Here is an 18468-nt window from a genome sequence, read left to right as displayed (position 1 = left end):
CTCACATCTGACTTGTTGACACCCATCGCAGGGAGAAATTAAATTGGACCACATGTATTTTCTCTGCAGTTAAAGGAGCGGCCCTCCATTCCGCCCCGTTTATATACTATGACATCTCTTTGCTGTGTGGAATGAATGTGATGCTTGTGCAACACTTGCCTGTCATCAAACATTGTGAAGAGATAAATGGCGTGAATTTCCTCGCCATTGATCTTGCACTGCCTTTGTTAATTAAAACGTCTTTGTAGACTGGTTGCAGTATAATTACTCATGAGGGACACATCCCCTCCGGCCAGGGTTATGTTGCCCGGGCAACAACAGCAAAGGTGTCAGATATCTTCCATAGCAATTTAATACAGATGTTGTTAGATGTGGTTACTGTTGGGCAATGTTGTTTTGGCTTTATTGAAACAACTGCCAGTGCTACATCTAACACAGTACTCTGATTTTAACAGAGCCTTGTTATCTACAGTAGCTCATGTTCCCTATTAATTTTACAATCTTGGCGTATCAAGGAACACATGATAATAAAAAGTGCATCTGTGCATGAGCTGTACCTTGTATGCAAAGTACCACTCCTTATTAACTTTGTTTGCTATACTTGAACAGCAGTTACCCCAAAGTATTATGTTAATAGCAGACCAAAATGCAAAACAAATTCTTAAATATATATTAAAGGGCAATCAAATGCATGTTTCATATTTCTTTAGAAAGTATTTGGTGGGTATGACCAAAGAAAAGCACACAGCAGACTATTAGATGGTCCACTTTGTGTGCTGAGGTGTTACACTGACATCCTCTAGAAGACCGAGTCTGACATCTAGTGGTCTCTTCTTATAATTACAGGCTTGTGTTTGAAAACTGAAACATCTGGATTTTTTCAAATGCAGTTGCAGCCTGTGGGCAGTACTTCAGGTTCTCTCTGTGAGATGTACTTCTCAGTTACAGGTTTATTTACTTATTAGCTCTAGTTAAATTATGTCATGTGTTTTTCTTTGAAGGAAAGACTGGTGCAATAATGGAGTATTTATTCCTGCTGAACACTATGAGGACTACTTGTCATTTCAGGATATGTTACAGGAAAAAGAGGACAAGTTACAGTATGTTTAATTAGTGTTGCCTGTATAAGTATTTAGAGTAGACAGGCCCTCTGTGCATGGAAATAATAATAATAATAACAACAAAAAAATAAAATAAAACAGTTCTGTGTAAATATGTGGATATTGGGATTAAGGCAAATAAAATGTACTTCTTTAAAAACTCCTCTGGACTGCATCAGAACCATGAGTGTCTCATCAGGACCACAACATGCCCGTGTGCAGGCCCACTCAGCAGCCAATCAAAACAGCCGTCGGCCTCATCAGTCGTGCGTCTTGCGTCACGCTGCGTACGTGACGTCGTCACCACTGCAGTCTCTCACTAGCAGCTGCAGTAGCAGAGCCACAGCACGCCCATCCAAACCTCTCAACTTCCAACCAGCTAACGTTGAAGAAAAGGTAACGCTTTAAAAGCAGAAACGTCAAAAGAGAGACATAACGATAAGCTGCATACCTTTATTTTCGACTGCACGTCCGACAAAACTGCGATAATGGTGGATAACATTGTCGCGTTGTGTCAAGGGACAGCGTTTGTTGTTGTGTCGCGAGGCCTAACGTTATGCTTCACATACCTATAATAAGGGGCTTCTCAGTGTAATTCGTTTATAAGTCTGGACTGCAGCGTTGACCTTGTTTTTAAGCATCACGAGAGCACGGTCATGCCCTTAGATATAGCCTTAGCATTAGCATTAGTTAGCTTGGTTATCGCGTTGCTTGTAGATATGGCGTGGGGCTATCGTGTGTCAGAGATAAATATCAACATATCAGTAGCTTACCTGCTGTTATCATTCGTGTCTAATCGTGGAGAGCCTTTATCTTATCAGGAAGAGATGTAGTAAGTTGTAAGTAATGCTCGTGTTACCTTGTCAATAACACATCCTGTTGACTTACGTTACACAGTTGTCAGTGAAAGGTTACTTTTGTTTGAACTACTAGTAACTAGTCAACCAGTAAATAATGGTCGCCATTTGTTTATTCAAGCTACACTGCCACTAGTTACTGTGAAATAGAAGAGCTAGCTTGCTGTGCTAGTGATTGCATTCCATACACCAGCTAATAACCTGCACGCTAGCCCACTTACATTAAGTTTGTGGTAGTTTGCATTGCATAAGATGAGCATCATTTTTCTAAGCTACAAAATCCTGCTGCATGCAATATAATTCACAACTGTGAGGCATCAGAAATTGAACATAACACATAGCTACTTCCTCACTCTAGTTACTGACATTGTTTTTGACTCTCAGTAGAATTTTGACACACATTTTTTTTCTCCTCACACAAGGAAACCACCATAATGGAGGCAGCATCTACCTCGCTGGACCCAGATCTAATGAGGGAGGTTCTTGAATGCCCCATCTGCCTGGAGACCTACAACCAGGATCAAATGAGACCCAAACTCCTGCAGTGTGGTCACACAGTGTGCCGGCAGTGTCTGGAGAAGCTGTTGGCGAATACTATAAATGGTGTGCGCTGCCCTTTCTGTAGCAAGGTGTCCCGTATGAGCAGTATCTCCCAGCTGGCTGATAATCTCACTGTGCTCAAGATCCTAGATTGTACTACATCCTGCAGCGCTGCCACTGCCGCCCTAATGTGCAAGTCCTGCTGTAACCGCCTGCCACGTCAGTACTGCCATGACTGTGCCACAGTCCTCTGTGAGCCCTGTAAAGGAGAGGGCCACCTGCACCAAGGCCACTCAGTCCAGCCAATTAGGGTGGCTGCTGAACAGCGTCGTAAAGAGCTGGGTGGCAAGCTGGCTGCTCTGCGTGATGTCATGGGTGAGATTCAAAAGAAAAAGACAGCTATTGATAACATTTCCAAGTCCTTGAGACTAAAATACCATGCAGTGCAGCAGGACTATACTTCAGCTGAGCTGCGTCTTCAAGAGGAACTCAGCAGGTCTCGAAGGACATTCACAGCTTCCCTGGCAGAAGTGGAAAAGCTAAATGGGCAGGTGCTGGAGGAGCAGACGTATCTCCTTAACATTGCAGAGGTAAAAGTGGTGTCACGCTGTGATTATCTGTCAATGCTGGTGAGGCAGAGTGACATCGCTTTGCTAAAGGATGATAGCGACGGCACTGATGATGAAGAGCTGGATTTGAGGAGCAACTTGCCCACCATGTTTCAGCTGCAAGAGCCCCAGCTGGTCAGAGCAGAGCACTCCAAACCTCCAGAAGTGGGCCAAGTGACCACAAATACTTACACTGTCAATACAGAGGATGAGGAGAGTGGGTTGGAGATTGCACTTGAGGGTGATGTAGAGGGTGTAGCTGGGGCAATAGGGGCTACAGGTGGTGGAACAGGGGCTCCGGTGGATCTTTACAGAGACATTGACATGGTTGCAGCCGTAGAGGAGACAGTATGTGGTTCACCAGCCAGCTTTAAGTCAAAGTCCATGGATGCAGGTGGGGGATCACCTGGAGGAGCTGGGGCAAGTGCGGGACCTCCAGTCTGCCAGTTTGTGAAGAAGATGGGCTGCAAGGGAACTCTACCTGGCATGTTTAATTTACCAGTAAGCATCTGTGTAACACCGCAAGGTGAGGTCCTGGTAGCTGATCGTGGCAACTACCGCATCCAGATCTTCAATCGCAAAGGTTTCCAGCGTGAAATCCGCCGTAATGCCAGCAGCATTGACAACTTTGTCCTGAGCTTCCTTGGGGCTGATCTGCCTAACCTCATCCCATTATCCATTGCTGTCACTCCTCAAGGCCTGATTGGGGTCACTGACAACTATGATAACTCAGTAAAAGTCTACACTATGGATGGACACTGTGTGGCTTGCCATAAGAACCAGCTGATTAAACCCTGGGGCATCACTGCCATGCCATCAGGTCAGTTTGTGGTGTCAGATGTGGAAGGTGGCAAGCTGTGGTGTCTAGCAGTGGACCGCAATGTAGGCGTGGTCAGCTACAACCGACTGTGTTCTGCTGTGCGGCCAAAGTTTGTGACGTGTGATGCAGCTGGAACAGTCTATTTCACCCAGGGCCTGGCTCTGAACTTTGAGAAACGTCACAATGAGCCCCACCTGGAAGGTGGCTTCTCTATTGGCTCAGTGGATACAGACGGCCAGCTAGGCAAGCAGCTCAGCCATTTCTTCTCAGAGACAGAGGACTTCCGCTGCATCACTGGCATGTGTGTGGATGCCAATGGAGATTTGCTGGTAACGGACAGTGGCAGGAAAGAAATCCTCCAGTTTCCCAAAGAGGGTGGATTCAAAATTCTCATCCAGGAAGGGCTGACCTGCCCTGTAGGAGTGGCCACCACCCAGAAAGGACAGCTGCTAGTGCTGGATTGTTGGGACCACTGTGTCAAAGTCTACACATACATTCAGAGAAGGCACTCGTCCACTTCTTAGAGGAACAATCCAGTCTATTTGCACATGAGCATGAGAGATTTAGTGGGTATGTGTTGGTAGGTGTGTGTGGAGAAGTCTTTGAAAAGGTAGAATCACACTGTTATCTGTCACTTTAGTTTGGCTGCAGTCCAAACAATTCTCACTCCAGCTTTCATTGGGTTTTAAATAAATGTTCTAGTCAGTTCGCTTCAATTTAAAACCCACTGGATTTTAATTTAATACCCTTAAATTAAAAATCCTCCACTTAAGCTGCCCCTTTCCTGATTATTTAAACGGATCACAACACTAAAACGGACCTTGAAACATTTTTACATCAAAGAATGCTGGCACAGGTTGTCACATTAAAATAAGCAAAAGAAGCCATTGATGTCAAAGCTAATGCGGGCACAAAGTAGAGATGATTTCCCTTCCTCTGTTACACCGCTATATCCACCATTCAGCCTGACTGTATGTGATGCATGGCTTTCACTGATCTGGCTCAGCTTTGCTAAAGAGAAACAGGAGGAAGAAGAGCTGAAAATGAACACGCATTTACATATAAAATAAAGCATACCAAGGCTTTTCGCCTGTGAAGCACTTTATTATTGACACGACACTGTTTCCTAATGTTAGGTTTTAGTAGCACAGACTAACATTGATGTTGCTAAATGCAGCTGGCAGCTTTAAAGTTTACTGTGCAGTTAGCTAATGGCAAAACAGTAAGCAAGTATCAGCATTCATTGAATTAAATTCAGTAACATTCAGGGAACATTAAGTGTTGAATATTAGGGATGGGGGTTGAGCAACAAAATCACAACATGATTGGCTGTGGAGGAAAGCTGGGTAATATGGGGCAGTGGTGATATGTATTGGGTTTTTGTGGGTTAAAGCTTTTTTTTGAGGGTAGCTGAGTTAGTGCAATCAGAATTAGGGTTACTGATTAATTTGTGGACCATATTATTATGGTTTTGTCCCAGTATCCATTGGCACTGCCTCACTAGTGTGTGTACTGTGCATTTTGGAGCAACACATCCACTTAAATTTTCAGAGCAAGGACTGCTTCCTGTCTGTAACTTCTCTGTATGCTCTTTCATTCAGCCCTCTCCTAGTGACTTCCAAGCCACAGCCTCACTTATGTCACTAGGAGGCAGGTTGAGGTAACCATCTGCAAGATAACATTATTGCTATCTGCTCCACTTCCTGTTTTAACTGCTCTGCTCAGTCATACATTTCACAACATTTCCAGGCCTCTGCACCCCCTTCTGCTTGCCTTTTATTTAACCTGCACCATTAAAGTTAGCTTTGATCACAAACACTGTAGCTCCTAGTGTGAGTCCTACTTCTCAGATAGAACTGTGTGAATTATGAATAGAGTAGCAAAGGTTCCAGATGACCTTTGTACCATGGGAGGCTTTTTAAATTTCATGTCTCTGTTATTTCCATTCCCTGTGGGCTTACCTTCAGCTACATCATACAGACATCTATAAATTACTTTCTGTTGCTACGCCAGTACAACTAACACTAAATAGCTCCAGCAACCAGACCAAATTAAAGGCTAACTTCGGAATTTTCCTACCTTGACCTTATTTTCCCATGTTTTGTTTCTAAAGGACTAATGGGAACAGCAGTTACTGAAATTGGTCAAGTATTGAGCAACAAGGCTGCAAGCAGCAGCCAAGAAATCGGCTGCAGTGTAATCACTCTGGAAAATTATGCACTGTCAATCTACATCCACTAAAAGTGCTTGTTTTTGCAATTGACAGGCTCGTAAGTGTCCGATAACTTTACAGAAAGGATACCTATAGAGGTCGACCCAAGAGTAAGAGCAAGATCCTTTTTGTTGAACCACAAACACCCCCAAATGGCTATCACCAAACTCACCAGACTCCATTTGAATGAAGAGTAATTTTATCATGGTGAAACACACTTTCTTCAAATGTGATTGAAACAAAATAAAACTCCCAAAAGCCATCTCGGTTTATCTCTCCACTGTTCAACAATCAACAACTCTGGTTTGGTTGAAATAAACCCTTAATTCAACCACTTAGATGTGAAAATATGCTGGTTTTATACAAGCTAAGATTACTGTTTATTTAAATAGTCTGGTGGATTTGGCAACCACAATTTTGGGGCTGTTTGGGGCTGTTTCTGGCTAAACAAAAAGAATCATTAACAAAAAGGCTGACCTCTGCAGGGAACGCTTCAAAAATGGTTGTTCCAAATAGTCACTTATACACAAAAACATGGAAAAACTATCCAGTTTGAAAAATACCAAAGCTACACTTGGAGCGAAAGGGTACAACAGACATTTACAACTTCAATAATGTTTACAAAAGTTTGTTCAAACCTGACATTTATTCCAGAGAACTTATTCCACGCCATTGTCTCCTCAAGCCTGGCCTGTGGTTGCACAATCTTTTTAGGGATCACTGGCAGGAGTGTTCAGAATAGCACTGCTAGGATAATGATGAGTGAAAACTCCAGCGTCACGCACCAAATCCTGGCTTTTGTTACACCGGGGTTTTGGTTCTGTGTTGCTGTGTCTCCCTCAGGTTTTTAATTCAACACTAGGCACCTTGCAACCTGAGTTCTCCAGTGTTGTTAGATATGGTAAAGACAACAGCCATATGTAGTGTTTTGCAAGTTAGTCGGTGGCACTAGTCGACATTAAATCCATCTATATCCGCATGTATTTCATTTATTGTTTTACCATGTAGCTTTACCGAATTGATGATGCTTTCAGGTAACACAACAATAAAAGACACCTTTAATCAAAATATTTAGTGGCCTAAATATGGGGAATCAAGTTAATCATTGAAACCCACAAGTGTATGTAACATATTCTATGTCCATAAAGTCGTTAATAGGAAATACACCTTCCCGCCATGTATCTTCCGGTCTAGGTATGCTCAGAAGAGCGCATCAATTGCAGATATTTCAGCCTTAAAAATGAATTACTTCACAAAGCTGACCTTAACGCTGCACCTGGAGCCCTATTAAACAACAACATGCAACTATACATATCTGAGAATCAAACTGCATCAGAAACAATAAGTGTTTTTAATATTTCTACATAAGCAAAGTGATGAAGAGTAGAGAAAAAATAGAACTGAATAAGTATCAGGTGAATTCTGTCACGGTCATTACTTGTGCTTTTCTGTTTAACACAATGTATTTGTTTTCTCGTTAGACCATGTTATATCAACACTTAATTAGTAGATTGTAATGCAAGGTAGTCTCAGCTGCATGTCAACCTCGCCATAACGACATTTTTCTTCAGTGCTTTTACTTTATTCACGGTCACTGGAAGTCTCTAGAGAATATTCAAACTTTCACAGTGACCAAAAAAAAAAAAAAAAAAAAACATCAAATGCTAGAAAAATGAAGTGTCCTTGTGTCAGTGTGCTCAACATCATGTCTCACATCATTGGAATATGTTTTGTCACATGTCATTGGAGAGAAGTTATTTCCTCGCATACTTCTTCACAGTTTATTCATTTATACCATTGAATTGTAATACCGCAATATGTCCATGAACCAAACTCCTACGTGTTTAAGGTGTTACATCCTTTGGAGGCTGTGAATTTTACAATGTGTTGAACACATGACAGACATCTCTGTGTAGTGAAATTCATGTTTGTATTGTTGATTATCCGAGTGCAATAAACATTTATGAAACAACTAGAATTGCAGTGGCAGTTTTTCATGCCATATTAAGATTTGTGCTCGCATTTATCAAATATGTGTATTCATACAGTTTTCTGTGTGAGCGTTGTCACAGCAGTCCTCTTGTCACCATAATTGGCTGGCTGTAGAGATCCATTTAAACATAATTTGATTTATGCTCCTAAGTAGCAGCCGGGGATAAGGACAAAAATAATGATGCAAGAATGTGGGCTTTTGAAACCCATGATGAGTGTAATTTCAAAAAGACTCGTCATGTCTTAAAGTCAGTGGTGGAAGAAGTATTCAAATCCTTAAGTAAATGTAGAAATAAAACAATAGAAAGACAGTTACAAATAAAAGTAAAAGTACAAAACTATCAGCGACGTACTTTAAGGAGTATTTAACCCCACAAATGACTATAAATCTATTACTCACCTAGTGCTACGTTCAATTTGCGAAGAAAATGTTTTTCTAGCATGCTTCCTCGGTGAACGAAGAATCCAAAAAATGAGAAATTTGTGATAAAGTAATAGGGGTCTACGTTTAACAACAGCAAAACTACAGCAAAACATAGGTGTTTCTAGCCCATTTTTGGGGGTGCTGAAGCACCCCTAAAATTTGAGATTTTTTTTCTTTTTTACAGTATGTCCCTTTTTAACAAGCTAGAAAAGTGTCAAAACCATAAAGTACTTGGTTGCAACGTAATATTTTAACAACAAAAATACAGCAGCACCCCCCTTGCCTCAAAAATGGTTTGATCCACCCCATCCCTCCCACCTTTCCCCGACACGGGCTCTGAGCACTCTATCTGCACAGAGCAATGCGCTGCCTTCCAGAGTGTTGCAGTAGTGGTGTAAGTACCTGGCTGAAACTAGGCTATGTGGCACATTTCTTAACTTCTACCACTCAATACCAACACATTATTATCATTACCAGTCCTCATTTTTGCTGCATTTAATCGTAGGTCACTGTTTATGTTGTTAGGTAGGAGTTAGCTGACATTTTTTCTAGCTTGGAAACGTTACAGGTGGTCAGTACCACTGTCCTCTGTTTGAATTGGAATGAGAGAAGCTAGCTGTGTGTCATGTTAATATTAAAGCCAAGGTGCTACTGACTAGCTAACTGACTGGATGCCCATTAACATTATAACTCCTATTGTGTGAATTTATTATTATTATTTTGTAGATTTCAAGCACTTTTCTTTTTTGAAGTGTATTTTTATTTATGTATTTGTATTATATATACAGACAAGAAGGAAATGGCAGAGACAAACATTGAAAAAGTAAATTACTGTTAATATGTTACATGTTGTGCATTACATTTCAAATAAAAGTCCAAAAAATAAGTCCACGGTCCATTTTTGGTATTTTTGGTACTCACTATAGGGGGCTGGTTTACTCCAGAAACATACATACTGTTTATGTGTATGTTGAGGAGCTGCTGTATCAAAATGAGTTATCCTCCCCCAGAAATTAGGGTTACGATATGTTTCTTTTATGATTCCAATCCATTCCTCTTTTGGATTTGATGGTTTAGTCACAGACTTTCCCAAAAAGTGTTGTGCTTTTCTTTCACAAATGTGGGAATGAAATTGAGTTAAAATGTACAAAACAGTGAAATTTATCTTGCATGGCCAGGCAGCTCTCTGGGTGCTCAGCACCCCTAAACCTCTGATCCTAGAATCGCCCCTGCAGCAAAATACACATCTATAATGTTAACATAACTTGTGCAGTATAATCCAAGTCACACTTATCCAGTTTTATCCTAAATAGGCTACTTCCTAAACAGATAGCCCTTTCCGACGGGGAATCAAATTGCAAATGAAACTTATTTATGCTCTCCTTGAAGCCAGACTACATTGTCAAAAACTATAATTTTATGTTGCTGGACATGGGAGCTGCTGGTCTACCACTGCCTCCATCTCTAGTTTGTTTGTCTTACTACCAAAGTCACACAATAACACAAACTACCAATTGAGGCAGTGGTAGACCAGCAGCTCCTATAGAGTGAGTTAAAATAAATCTTGCTCTGCTGTTCACTGTTAATTTGTATTGGGCGGTTTGATTTAATTTAGAATAGGTTATGTAGCCCTATAACTCTTGAAGTTACCCTTTGCCCTCTCAAAAAATGGTCTAATCACCTCCATACACCATTTTAAAATGATATGTTTATTTGTGTAATTTTTAAAGTCACACAATAACACAAACTACCGATAGATGCAGTGGTAGACCAGCAGCTCCTGTGTTCAGTGAAGTAAAAGTACTCTTTTTGTCAATAAAGACTGGCTTTGAGAAGAGCATTGACTCACTTTCAATAGTTCCCCATCCAAAAAGTCTGTTTGAGCGGTACTAAACATACAACTGGATAAATGAGACTAGTTGTGTGAGATATTTTGAAGGGGTGTTTTTCATATAGAATTTTCTCCATTTTTGGATTCTTCGTTCACCATGGAGGCCTGTGAGAAAAACAAAATTTTCTTAACACATTCAAGGTGTGTAACTGTTGTACAAATGGTCACTTGGCAGGTGAAGTATTCCTTTAAAGTATCAAAAATAAAAGTATCCAGTAACCTGCCATGATTTCACACGTTGCTGGAATAATATTGAAGGATCAACATGTAAGCATTGTAATGTAGCTGGTTGAGGTGGATCTAATTTTAAGTATAGTTGAGTAGTCAGATCTAGAAAATGTATTTTTAAGTGAATCATGTTTTGTATGTGAAATCTTTATATCTTAAGTAACTAACAGCTCTATTTATATATACAATACCACAAAATGTTATTCACTCTTCTAATCCTCGTCCTCCTTGACCCAAAATCTGTTTTTCTTTTTTCCCTACCGTGTGAGTAGGTAACTGTTTATTTTTAAACCCCGGTGCCAATCATCTGCATTGAACGGCTAGACTCATAATCAGCACTTTTTTGGATCATGAATAAACAGGATTAAAAAAACACCATTTAAATGGAACAGTGCTGCGAGTTGCTGTTGGGACACTGTTAAGTCACACTTATGTTTAATTCAATTCATGCAGCTTATGCTGCCTTTTAACCAGGAGGCAAATTAAGGCAGGATGAAGTCTTTAAACATAACCCAGTTTAACTTCTAGTCAGACACAGTATAACCTCCCCTTCCTGTTGAAGTACAGTATATCTTGCTCTACTGTTCACTGTGTATTTGTATCAGGTTATGTTGCCCTACTTGCATTTGATCATAGCCCCATCACTCCTGGAGTTACCTTTTGCTCTCTCAAAACATGGTCTACTCACCTCCAGACACAGCTGTTAAAATTTAAAATGATACGTCACATAAATCTCTCAGCCTCTGCCCCTTTAAAACCTGTGTATAAAAATGAAAGGATGGCATCTCTGTTTATCCCTCTAGAATTCAGCCTTTATGTGTTTTTCCCTCCTGTCTGTCAGCACGCTCACCTTTCTGGTACTGTAGCCAGAGCTGCTGCTGGGCCTTCTTGCTGGGGAAGTAGATGCTGCAGCTGAGCTCAGAGCCGTACAGGGCCTCAGACACGTAGTGGCTGCCATATTGCTGGAGAAAAGCCAGCAGCTCCTCGCGGGTGCTCTCTGCTGATAGTGTCTTCAGCACCTTAGAAAAGCCTACCAGGGTAAGAAGGAGATGGAAGAACAGTGACTTTGTATCCAGAAGGGAAAGGAAGGGTGGATGTTAAGATCCAGGCACATGGTGTAAATGTGTTGTTATTGATGTGCTATTAATGTCGAAATTAAGATCTATGAAGGGCAGAAAGATAAACAAATAGAGTGATAGATGCTCTGACAATATGGAGAATATACATCAAGGCTGTAAAGGCTGGTGGAAGACAGTTAAAGACATAAACATTTCCCTGAGGTCTAATTAGTGTTATCTGTGTGGTGCTTTGTGATGTTAAGAAATCACAAATTATTCCGAAACTGACCTGTAGATAAGGTGATGGAGCTGAGTTTGACTTTGTAAAGATTGCTGCGCACTCTCCACTGTTGAACCATAGGATATCCCACTGCCTCACTGAATTGAGCATCCCCTGAGAGAGACAGGAAAAACAGGAACAAGGAGACAAATTAAGACAGAAGAGGAGATCGAAGAGAAACAACAAATACAACAATTTAAAACAAATGACAAAACTGGGATTTATAAAGAGCGGCTGAAAGCAAAAGATAAATGACTAAATAAATAAAATCCATCATTTCATTTGAACCGTTTATTGCAGATCCATTGTTATCTATTATTGCCTTAACATCATTTATTATCACAGCCCATATCCCAGCTGCTCCCAGATCAATGGCAGATATATAGTGCAACTTGAACTCCAATTGGATTGCTGACAGAAGTGGGAGCAATCTTGCCTTTCTCTGCAATTCAATTACCAAACTTTCACACCAGTTTAGAACTAAAGCCACAAAAGTGAAGAGCAAGGGAAAGGGGAAAAAAATAAACTGCTTACGGGAACCTTGATCCTGCACCTCTGGAAAACGTTTTACACCTGAGACATTCATGCACAGTGAAGAAAAGGGGCAATTTAGTTTCTATGTGTGTGTGTGTGTGTGTGTGTGTGTGTGTGGGGGGGGGGGGGGGGTCCAATTCTGGTGAAAGCAGAATCTCAGGGGTCAATGTGGATCAAATGCCAATTTAGCTAATGGAGGGATTAGGGAGCAGAGGTGGAGGTGCAGGTTTCAAGCCAAATGTCTAAGTGACTCTGTTCCCACACAAGATGGGGTGGAACAGTCAAGGAAAGGATAAAAGGATGAAACGGGAGGTTAAGTGTTAGAGTTTACAAGGTCCAGTACACACGTACGTGTGTGGGCAGGCATATGCCTAATACTTTGTGTTTATGAAAGCACTTTGAGATAGGTTTTGAGGTATAACGGCACAATGACAATGAAGAATAAGGAAGGGCCAGCCCATATCATTTTATGCAATCTTGCATCCAAATACATTTCACAAAGTGTTGTTATTCCTCTGTGCTGGCAATAGCCACCCCCAGACGCATTATGTTTTCGGGTTGTCCCATTCTCAGAAACTTTCTTTCAAGTTGGCACAAATGTGCACTTATACTTAATGATGAATTGATTAGAATCTGGGCTGTCAAGGTCACTATGACCTTGCATCCATCTCATTTTCATGAATGCAATATCTCAAGAACACCTTGAGGGAATATCTTCAAATGTGGCATGAACGTTCACCAGTACTCAAGGATTAAGTGAATAGAATTTGGTGGTAAAAGGTCAAGGTCACCATGACCCCACGTCATTGTCATGAACGTGATATCTCAAGAACACCTTGGGAGAATTTCATCAAATTTGACACAAAAGTTCACTTATACTTTATGATGAACTGATTAGAATTTGGTGGTAAAAGGTCAAGGTCACTGTGACCTCACATCCATCTCATTCTCATGAATGCAATATCTCAAGAACACCGTGAGGGAATATCTTCAAATGTGGCATGAACGTTCACCAGTACTCAAGGATTAAGTGAATAGAATTTGGTGGTAAAAGGTCAAGGTCACCGTGACCCCACGTCATTGTCATGAACGTGATATCTCGAGAACACCTTGGGAGAATTTCATCAAATTTGGCACAAAAGTCCACTTATACTTTATGATGAACTGATTAGAATTTGGTGGTAAAAGGTCAAGGTCACTGTGACCTCACATCCATCTCATTCTCATGAATGTGATATCTCAAGAGCACCTTGAGGTAATATCTTCAAAGTTGGCACAAACATCCACTTATACTCAAAGATGAACTGATAAGATTTTGGTGGTAAAAGGTCAAGGTCACTGTAACCTCACATCCGTTCCATTCTCATGAACACAATATCTCAATAACACCTTGAGGGAATTTTATCAAATTTGGCACAAATGTCCACTTGGACCCAATGGTGAACTGATTAGATTTTGGTGGTAAAAGGTCAAGGTCAGTATGACCTCTTGTCTGTCTTATTCACATGAACACGGTATCTCAGGAACACTTTGAGGGAATATCTTCAAATTTGGCACAAACATCCAGCTGGACTCAAAATTGAACTGATTTGAACTTGGTGCTCAAAGGCCAAGGTCACTGTGACCTCACAAAACAGGTTTTTGGCCAAAACTCAAGAATTCATATGCTTATTATGACAAAGTTTCACAATGATTTCTAATAAGATAAAATTATGAAGTGATGACATTTTATATCCAAAAGGTCAAAAGCTAATTTCACTGTGGCATATTGTTCTCCAATGTTCTGTTCTTCAATGTTCTATGAAATTGACTTGGCAAAGGAACCTTGGAGAAGAAATTGATGGTGACAGATAAAATTGTGTCAGGATGTGGTAAATATGTTAAAGAAGCGAGGAGCTCACACAATATAAGTTACTGCATAGTTAACATCATACACTGTTACAACTCTACAAAATGAAGTTGTTAAATAACAATAGCTGTTGGAAATGTAAAACTGAAATAAGAACTTTCCTGCAGTGTATATGGGAATGTAGTTTGGTCAGACCACTCTGGATCAGAGTATTAGAAATGTTAAGTTGTTGTTTTGGTTCAGAAATCCCTTTAAGTAGAAAGTTGTTTACTTGGGGATCGGTCACAAATACCAAACACATCCAAGTGTGCATTTTCTGTTATTATTGTGGGTCTAATGACTGTCTGTCCAGTTATTCTAAGACACTGGAAGACAACAAAGGCCCCAGAATTGAAAGAATGGGTTAATGCAATGGTGGAAAAAGCATCTTATGAATGTATGCCAAGTAGAATAAACGGCAATCAGGAGAAAGGAGTATCTCCTTGGGACCGGTTATGGACTCAAAATGGACCATAAGCCTACATAATTCTTAACTTGCTCTGTGATTATGCAACCCTGTAGAGTGATGTGTGAGGACATATGTGTGACATGTTTGTGTTTGTTTTCTTCTCTGTCCGTCCAGACTTTTTTTTTTTTAAACGTACTAGAGTCCACCTCCATATTAAACAAAATACATGCCTTGTATTCTTGTATGCCTGGAAAATAATATATGTATGCCATGTACTGAGCCTTTTAAATCAATAAAAACTTGAATTATTAAAAAGAAAATGTCCTTCAGAAACACTGGCCATTACTCAGCATCACAACTCAACAAAAAGACATTTTGTCAGATACTGAACTGGTGACACTAATCTCGGGTGCCCACCTTCAAACTGTGGTTACTGTATAGATCTTCTGTGCTGCTGCGTTGAAGATGGATGTGATGCATCCATGTATATTGAACCATTGTCAATTGTCATGGGATGGTCTGGACAGACATGAATGTAAACTGTAACTTCAACCTGACTGGTTCATGAAGGCATACAAACATGGGGTGGTAATTCTAGTTCTATATAAAACATGTCACTTCTCTCAGGTCTGTACAGATGTTAAAACATCTCATGACTGAGACATTACTGGAGGTTTTAGAAGTACATGGTTTGATATGCTGCTCTGTTTTTCTCTTCTTTAGAGAGTCACATTGGCTGCAGTCAGTCCTAAATTATTCAAGCCAGTGACCATGAATTGATCACACAGAGATAATAGACCTGCCACCTGAAAATGCAATGAATCAAATCTATTTGTCTATTACTCTCCATGAGTGAGACAGAGTGAGAAAAAAAGGGCCATATCCCTGAATTTACACACCCTCACCTGTGAGGAGCTGCAGGTTGGGCAGGGGTTCGGACAACACCCCTCGACATTGTTCCTCTACTGGTAAAGGGATGACCATGAGACCATCGGCTAGCTGGGGAAAGTCCTTGATGAAGTTGTTGTCCCTGGAAGACAAACAAACAGAAAGAAAGAAAGAAAGAAAGAAAGAAAGAAAGAAAAGGCAATCACTTAATGAATAAGCAATGCCATTTTTTTCCCTAATTCGTTATAATACAGATAGTCTCTGTTACAATAGAGTTCTGCAAGGATGACATTTTTTTGTGGGCCAATCCAGAGGTTAACATTGCCCTGGTTCCCCTTGTCCAAAAGCCAATGGGATTTTTCCATTGGATTTTGGATCATTGCAGACAATAAGCGTTATGGCACACAAAAGTTCATGATACTTACACATTTTGTTCGGCCAGATAATCATCACAAATAAATACCACTTTTATGATTTGAAGCATGAATGCAATTACCAGAAGTAAAAAGCTAACGTTAGGCTATAAATGAGCTACACTACCATCGCGTAACTTCAATGTCGCCACCAGAACAAGGCTATAAAACCGTGTTTGCCAAGATGACATTCTCTAGTCTCATTTCGCCACTTATTAAGTGGTGTGTTACTCACATATTTTATGTTGGACAAAAAATTTAAAAGTCTCTTAAGGTTGTCCATAGACCTAATTTTAGGCATCTAACCAAAAATCCATTCAAAAAAGAAGAGGTAATCGGGAGTGCTAAAATGCCAACTCATTTTTGAGTTTTAGGACTTCTTCCTGCACCACTCTATTCTACCAAAACCTATAATTTCTTAAAGGAGTACTTCACCCACAAAATAACCATCTGTATATCAATTACAGTAGTCATGCCATGCTGTAAAGAAAATTGTGCTTTCTTCTCACATGCCCCCATGGAAAACAGTGAACAACCTGTACAATGTCAAACTCAGCTCCATCACAGGTCAGTTTCAGAATAATTTCTGATTCCTTAACTGATTTCTAATTGATTGATTGGGGACAAGGTTCAAAACAGCAAAACTGTATCAAACCATCATTTTACAAACTCTCACACAACTCATGCAGTATAATCCAAGTCTCATTTATCCAGTCTGACGCTCAGTGCTTCTCAAACACAGGCATTTCACCAAAACCTGACTGTGTAAACCTGAGCTGAAAGTGAAGCCAGAATCCATTAAGGTATTTTTTTTTTAGAGAAGATGCATGTGTTTGGGAAGTACGGAGCATACAGCTGGATAAATGAGACTTGGGTCATACTGCGTGAATTGCGTGAGAGTTTATAAATGGATGTTTAGATAAAGTTTTGATGTTGTCAAACTTGGTCCTTCATCAATCAATAAATCAGTGTGTTCACCATTTTTCATGGAGCCATGTGAAAACAACAACGTTTTTCCCACGAATTCAAGCTTACATGGCGTGACTAATTAGTATACAAATGATCATTTTGTGGGTGAAGTATTCTTTTAAATGGGTGTGTGATTTTTCAAAGTAATGGAAATTTTTTGGAAAAAAAAAAAGATAATTATACTTACGGGAAAATCACATTACTGGTCATTCATAACAATTTATTGCAAATTTATTATGAGTATCTTCTTGTTTTTGTTCACCCTCTCTGTCAGGGTGTGATTTTCAAAGTTGGAAGAGGTTCTTCCCCTTGAAGTTACCAAGGTAACAGCACAGCAAGCAAGGAAAGGTAACTCTGTGACGTTTGTGGGTGGAGAAATGTCACAATACCAGGACTTAAAGTGGGCTAAATTGCGGTCTCAGTCCATGTACTAATTGACTTTACATTGGTATTGTTTCCATGGTACCGGCATGTAATTTCAACCCATTAGGTGCTGCCACCACGGAATGCAGTGTTAAGAGGTCGTGGTCATTTCACGTATTTCTGTGAGATCAGGTTGTCACAGTCAGGGACAATGGAACACAGTTACCCTACTTTACAGTGCAGACGAAGTTGAGTTGAGGTTTATCAACAGTTTTTTGTTTCATACCAGCAGACAGTTTTCAAGCCTCACACGTTTTAAAATGGTGTAAGAGCTTGGACGTTTATACTTTATGAGCCAGAGTTTGATACATCCCTGTTAATTTGGACACCTGGACACTGATTTCCACATTATGTGACACAGGCCAGCTAAATATTTCATGGCTGTTTTGGCACAAACATCACACATAAGTACTGAAAACCTTTGGAACTGATTAAGCCACCCATGTTTTGTATTTGTAGAATTTCATGATGTGTATAGTATCAATGTATTGATCACGCAGTGAGTATCACTCTCTTTCTCTATCTCAAGGTTGTGTTAAACAGTCAGGGGTGCAGCTACGAATTCTGAACTCCATGAAAACAACTCAACAACAATAAATATCTACAATCTTGACATGTTCCAGTGCCTCGTCCAGCTGCTGGCCTCCTGAATCATTCAGAGGCAGGGATTTGGAGATTTCACTGTTTTTCTGTCTTGCAAGTTTGTTCTATGATAATGTTTTATTTGCTGATATTCCTCCTCTGCTTCCCTGAGGTTAGAGCGTAGGTTCGAGGCTCATAATTATTGAGACAATCAAACACATCAAGGTGTGGAGACTGTTTGTTGTCGTCATGGTAATTCGTTCCATCCACAAGCGATGGAATTAAAGGCTTCCCCGCCGGCTGTGTGAACATCAATAACATGGGTATAAAGCCAAAACACGTGAGCATGTGT

The 18468-nt window shown here is 40.3% G+C and overlaps 2 protein-coding genes across 2 annotated transcripts in view; one reads left to right on the top strand and one right to left on the bottom strand.

Moving 5' to 3' along the window:
* The window catches only part of astn2 (astrotactin 2), a 443146-nt gene that overhangs the window by 81637 nt on the left and 343041 nt on the right, over positions 1-18468 (bottom strand). The window contains exons 14-16 of the mRNA XM_033646535.2: positions 15747-15871; positions 12020-12124; positions 11523-11702 (exon numbers count right to left, since the gene is read on the bottom strand). Coding sequence (XP_033502426.2) covers positions 11523-11702; positions 12020-12124; positions 15747-15871 — 410 coding nt within the window. The remainder of the gene's footprint in view (positions 1-11522; positions 11703-12019; positions 12125-15746; positions 15872-18468) is intronic.
* On the top strand, positions 1408-5682 carry trim32 (tripartite motif containing 32). Its single transcript, XM_033646536.2, has 2 exons — positions 1408-1496; positions 2380-5682. Exon 2 carries the CDS (start codon positions 2392-2394, stop codon positions 4447-4449), a length of 2058 nt encoding a protein of 685 aa, XP_033502427.1. The 5' UTR covers positions 1408-1496; positions 2380-2391; the 3' UTR covers positions 4450-5682.

The sequence above is a fragment of the Epinephelus lanceolatus genome, chromosome 19 (assembly GCF_041903045.1).
Source record: "Epinephelus lanceolatus isolate andai-2023 chromosome 19, ASM4190304v1, whole genome shotgun sequence".
Taxonomy (NCBI): domain Eukaryota; kingdom Metazoa; phylum Chordata; class Actinopteri; order Perciformes; family Serranidae; genus Epinephelus; species Epinephelus lanceolatus.
Note: the sequence above shows the minus strand (reverse complement) of the source record. Positions and strands in the feature narration are given on the sequence as shown.

Coding starts and splice junctions, on each gene's coding strand:
- trim32 (XM_033646536.2), top strand. CDS start 2,392: ATGGAGGCAGCATCTACCTCGCTGGACCCAGATCTAATGAGGGAGGTT.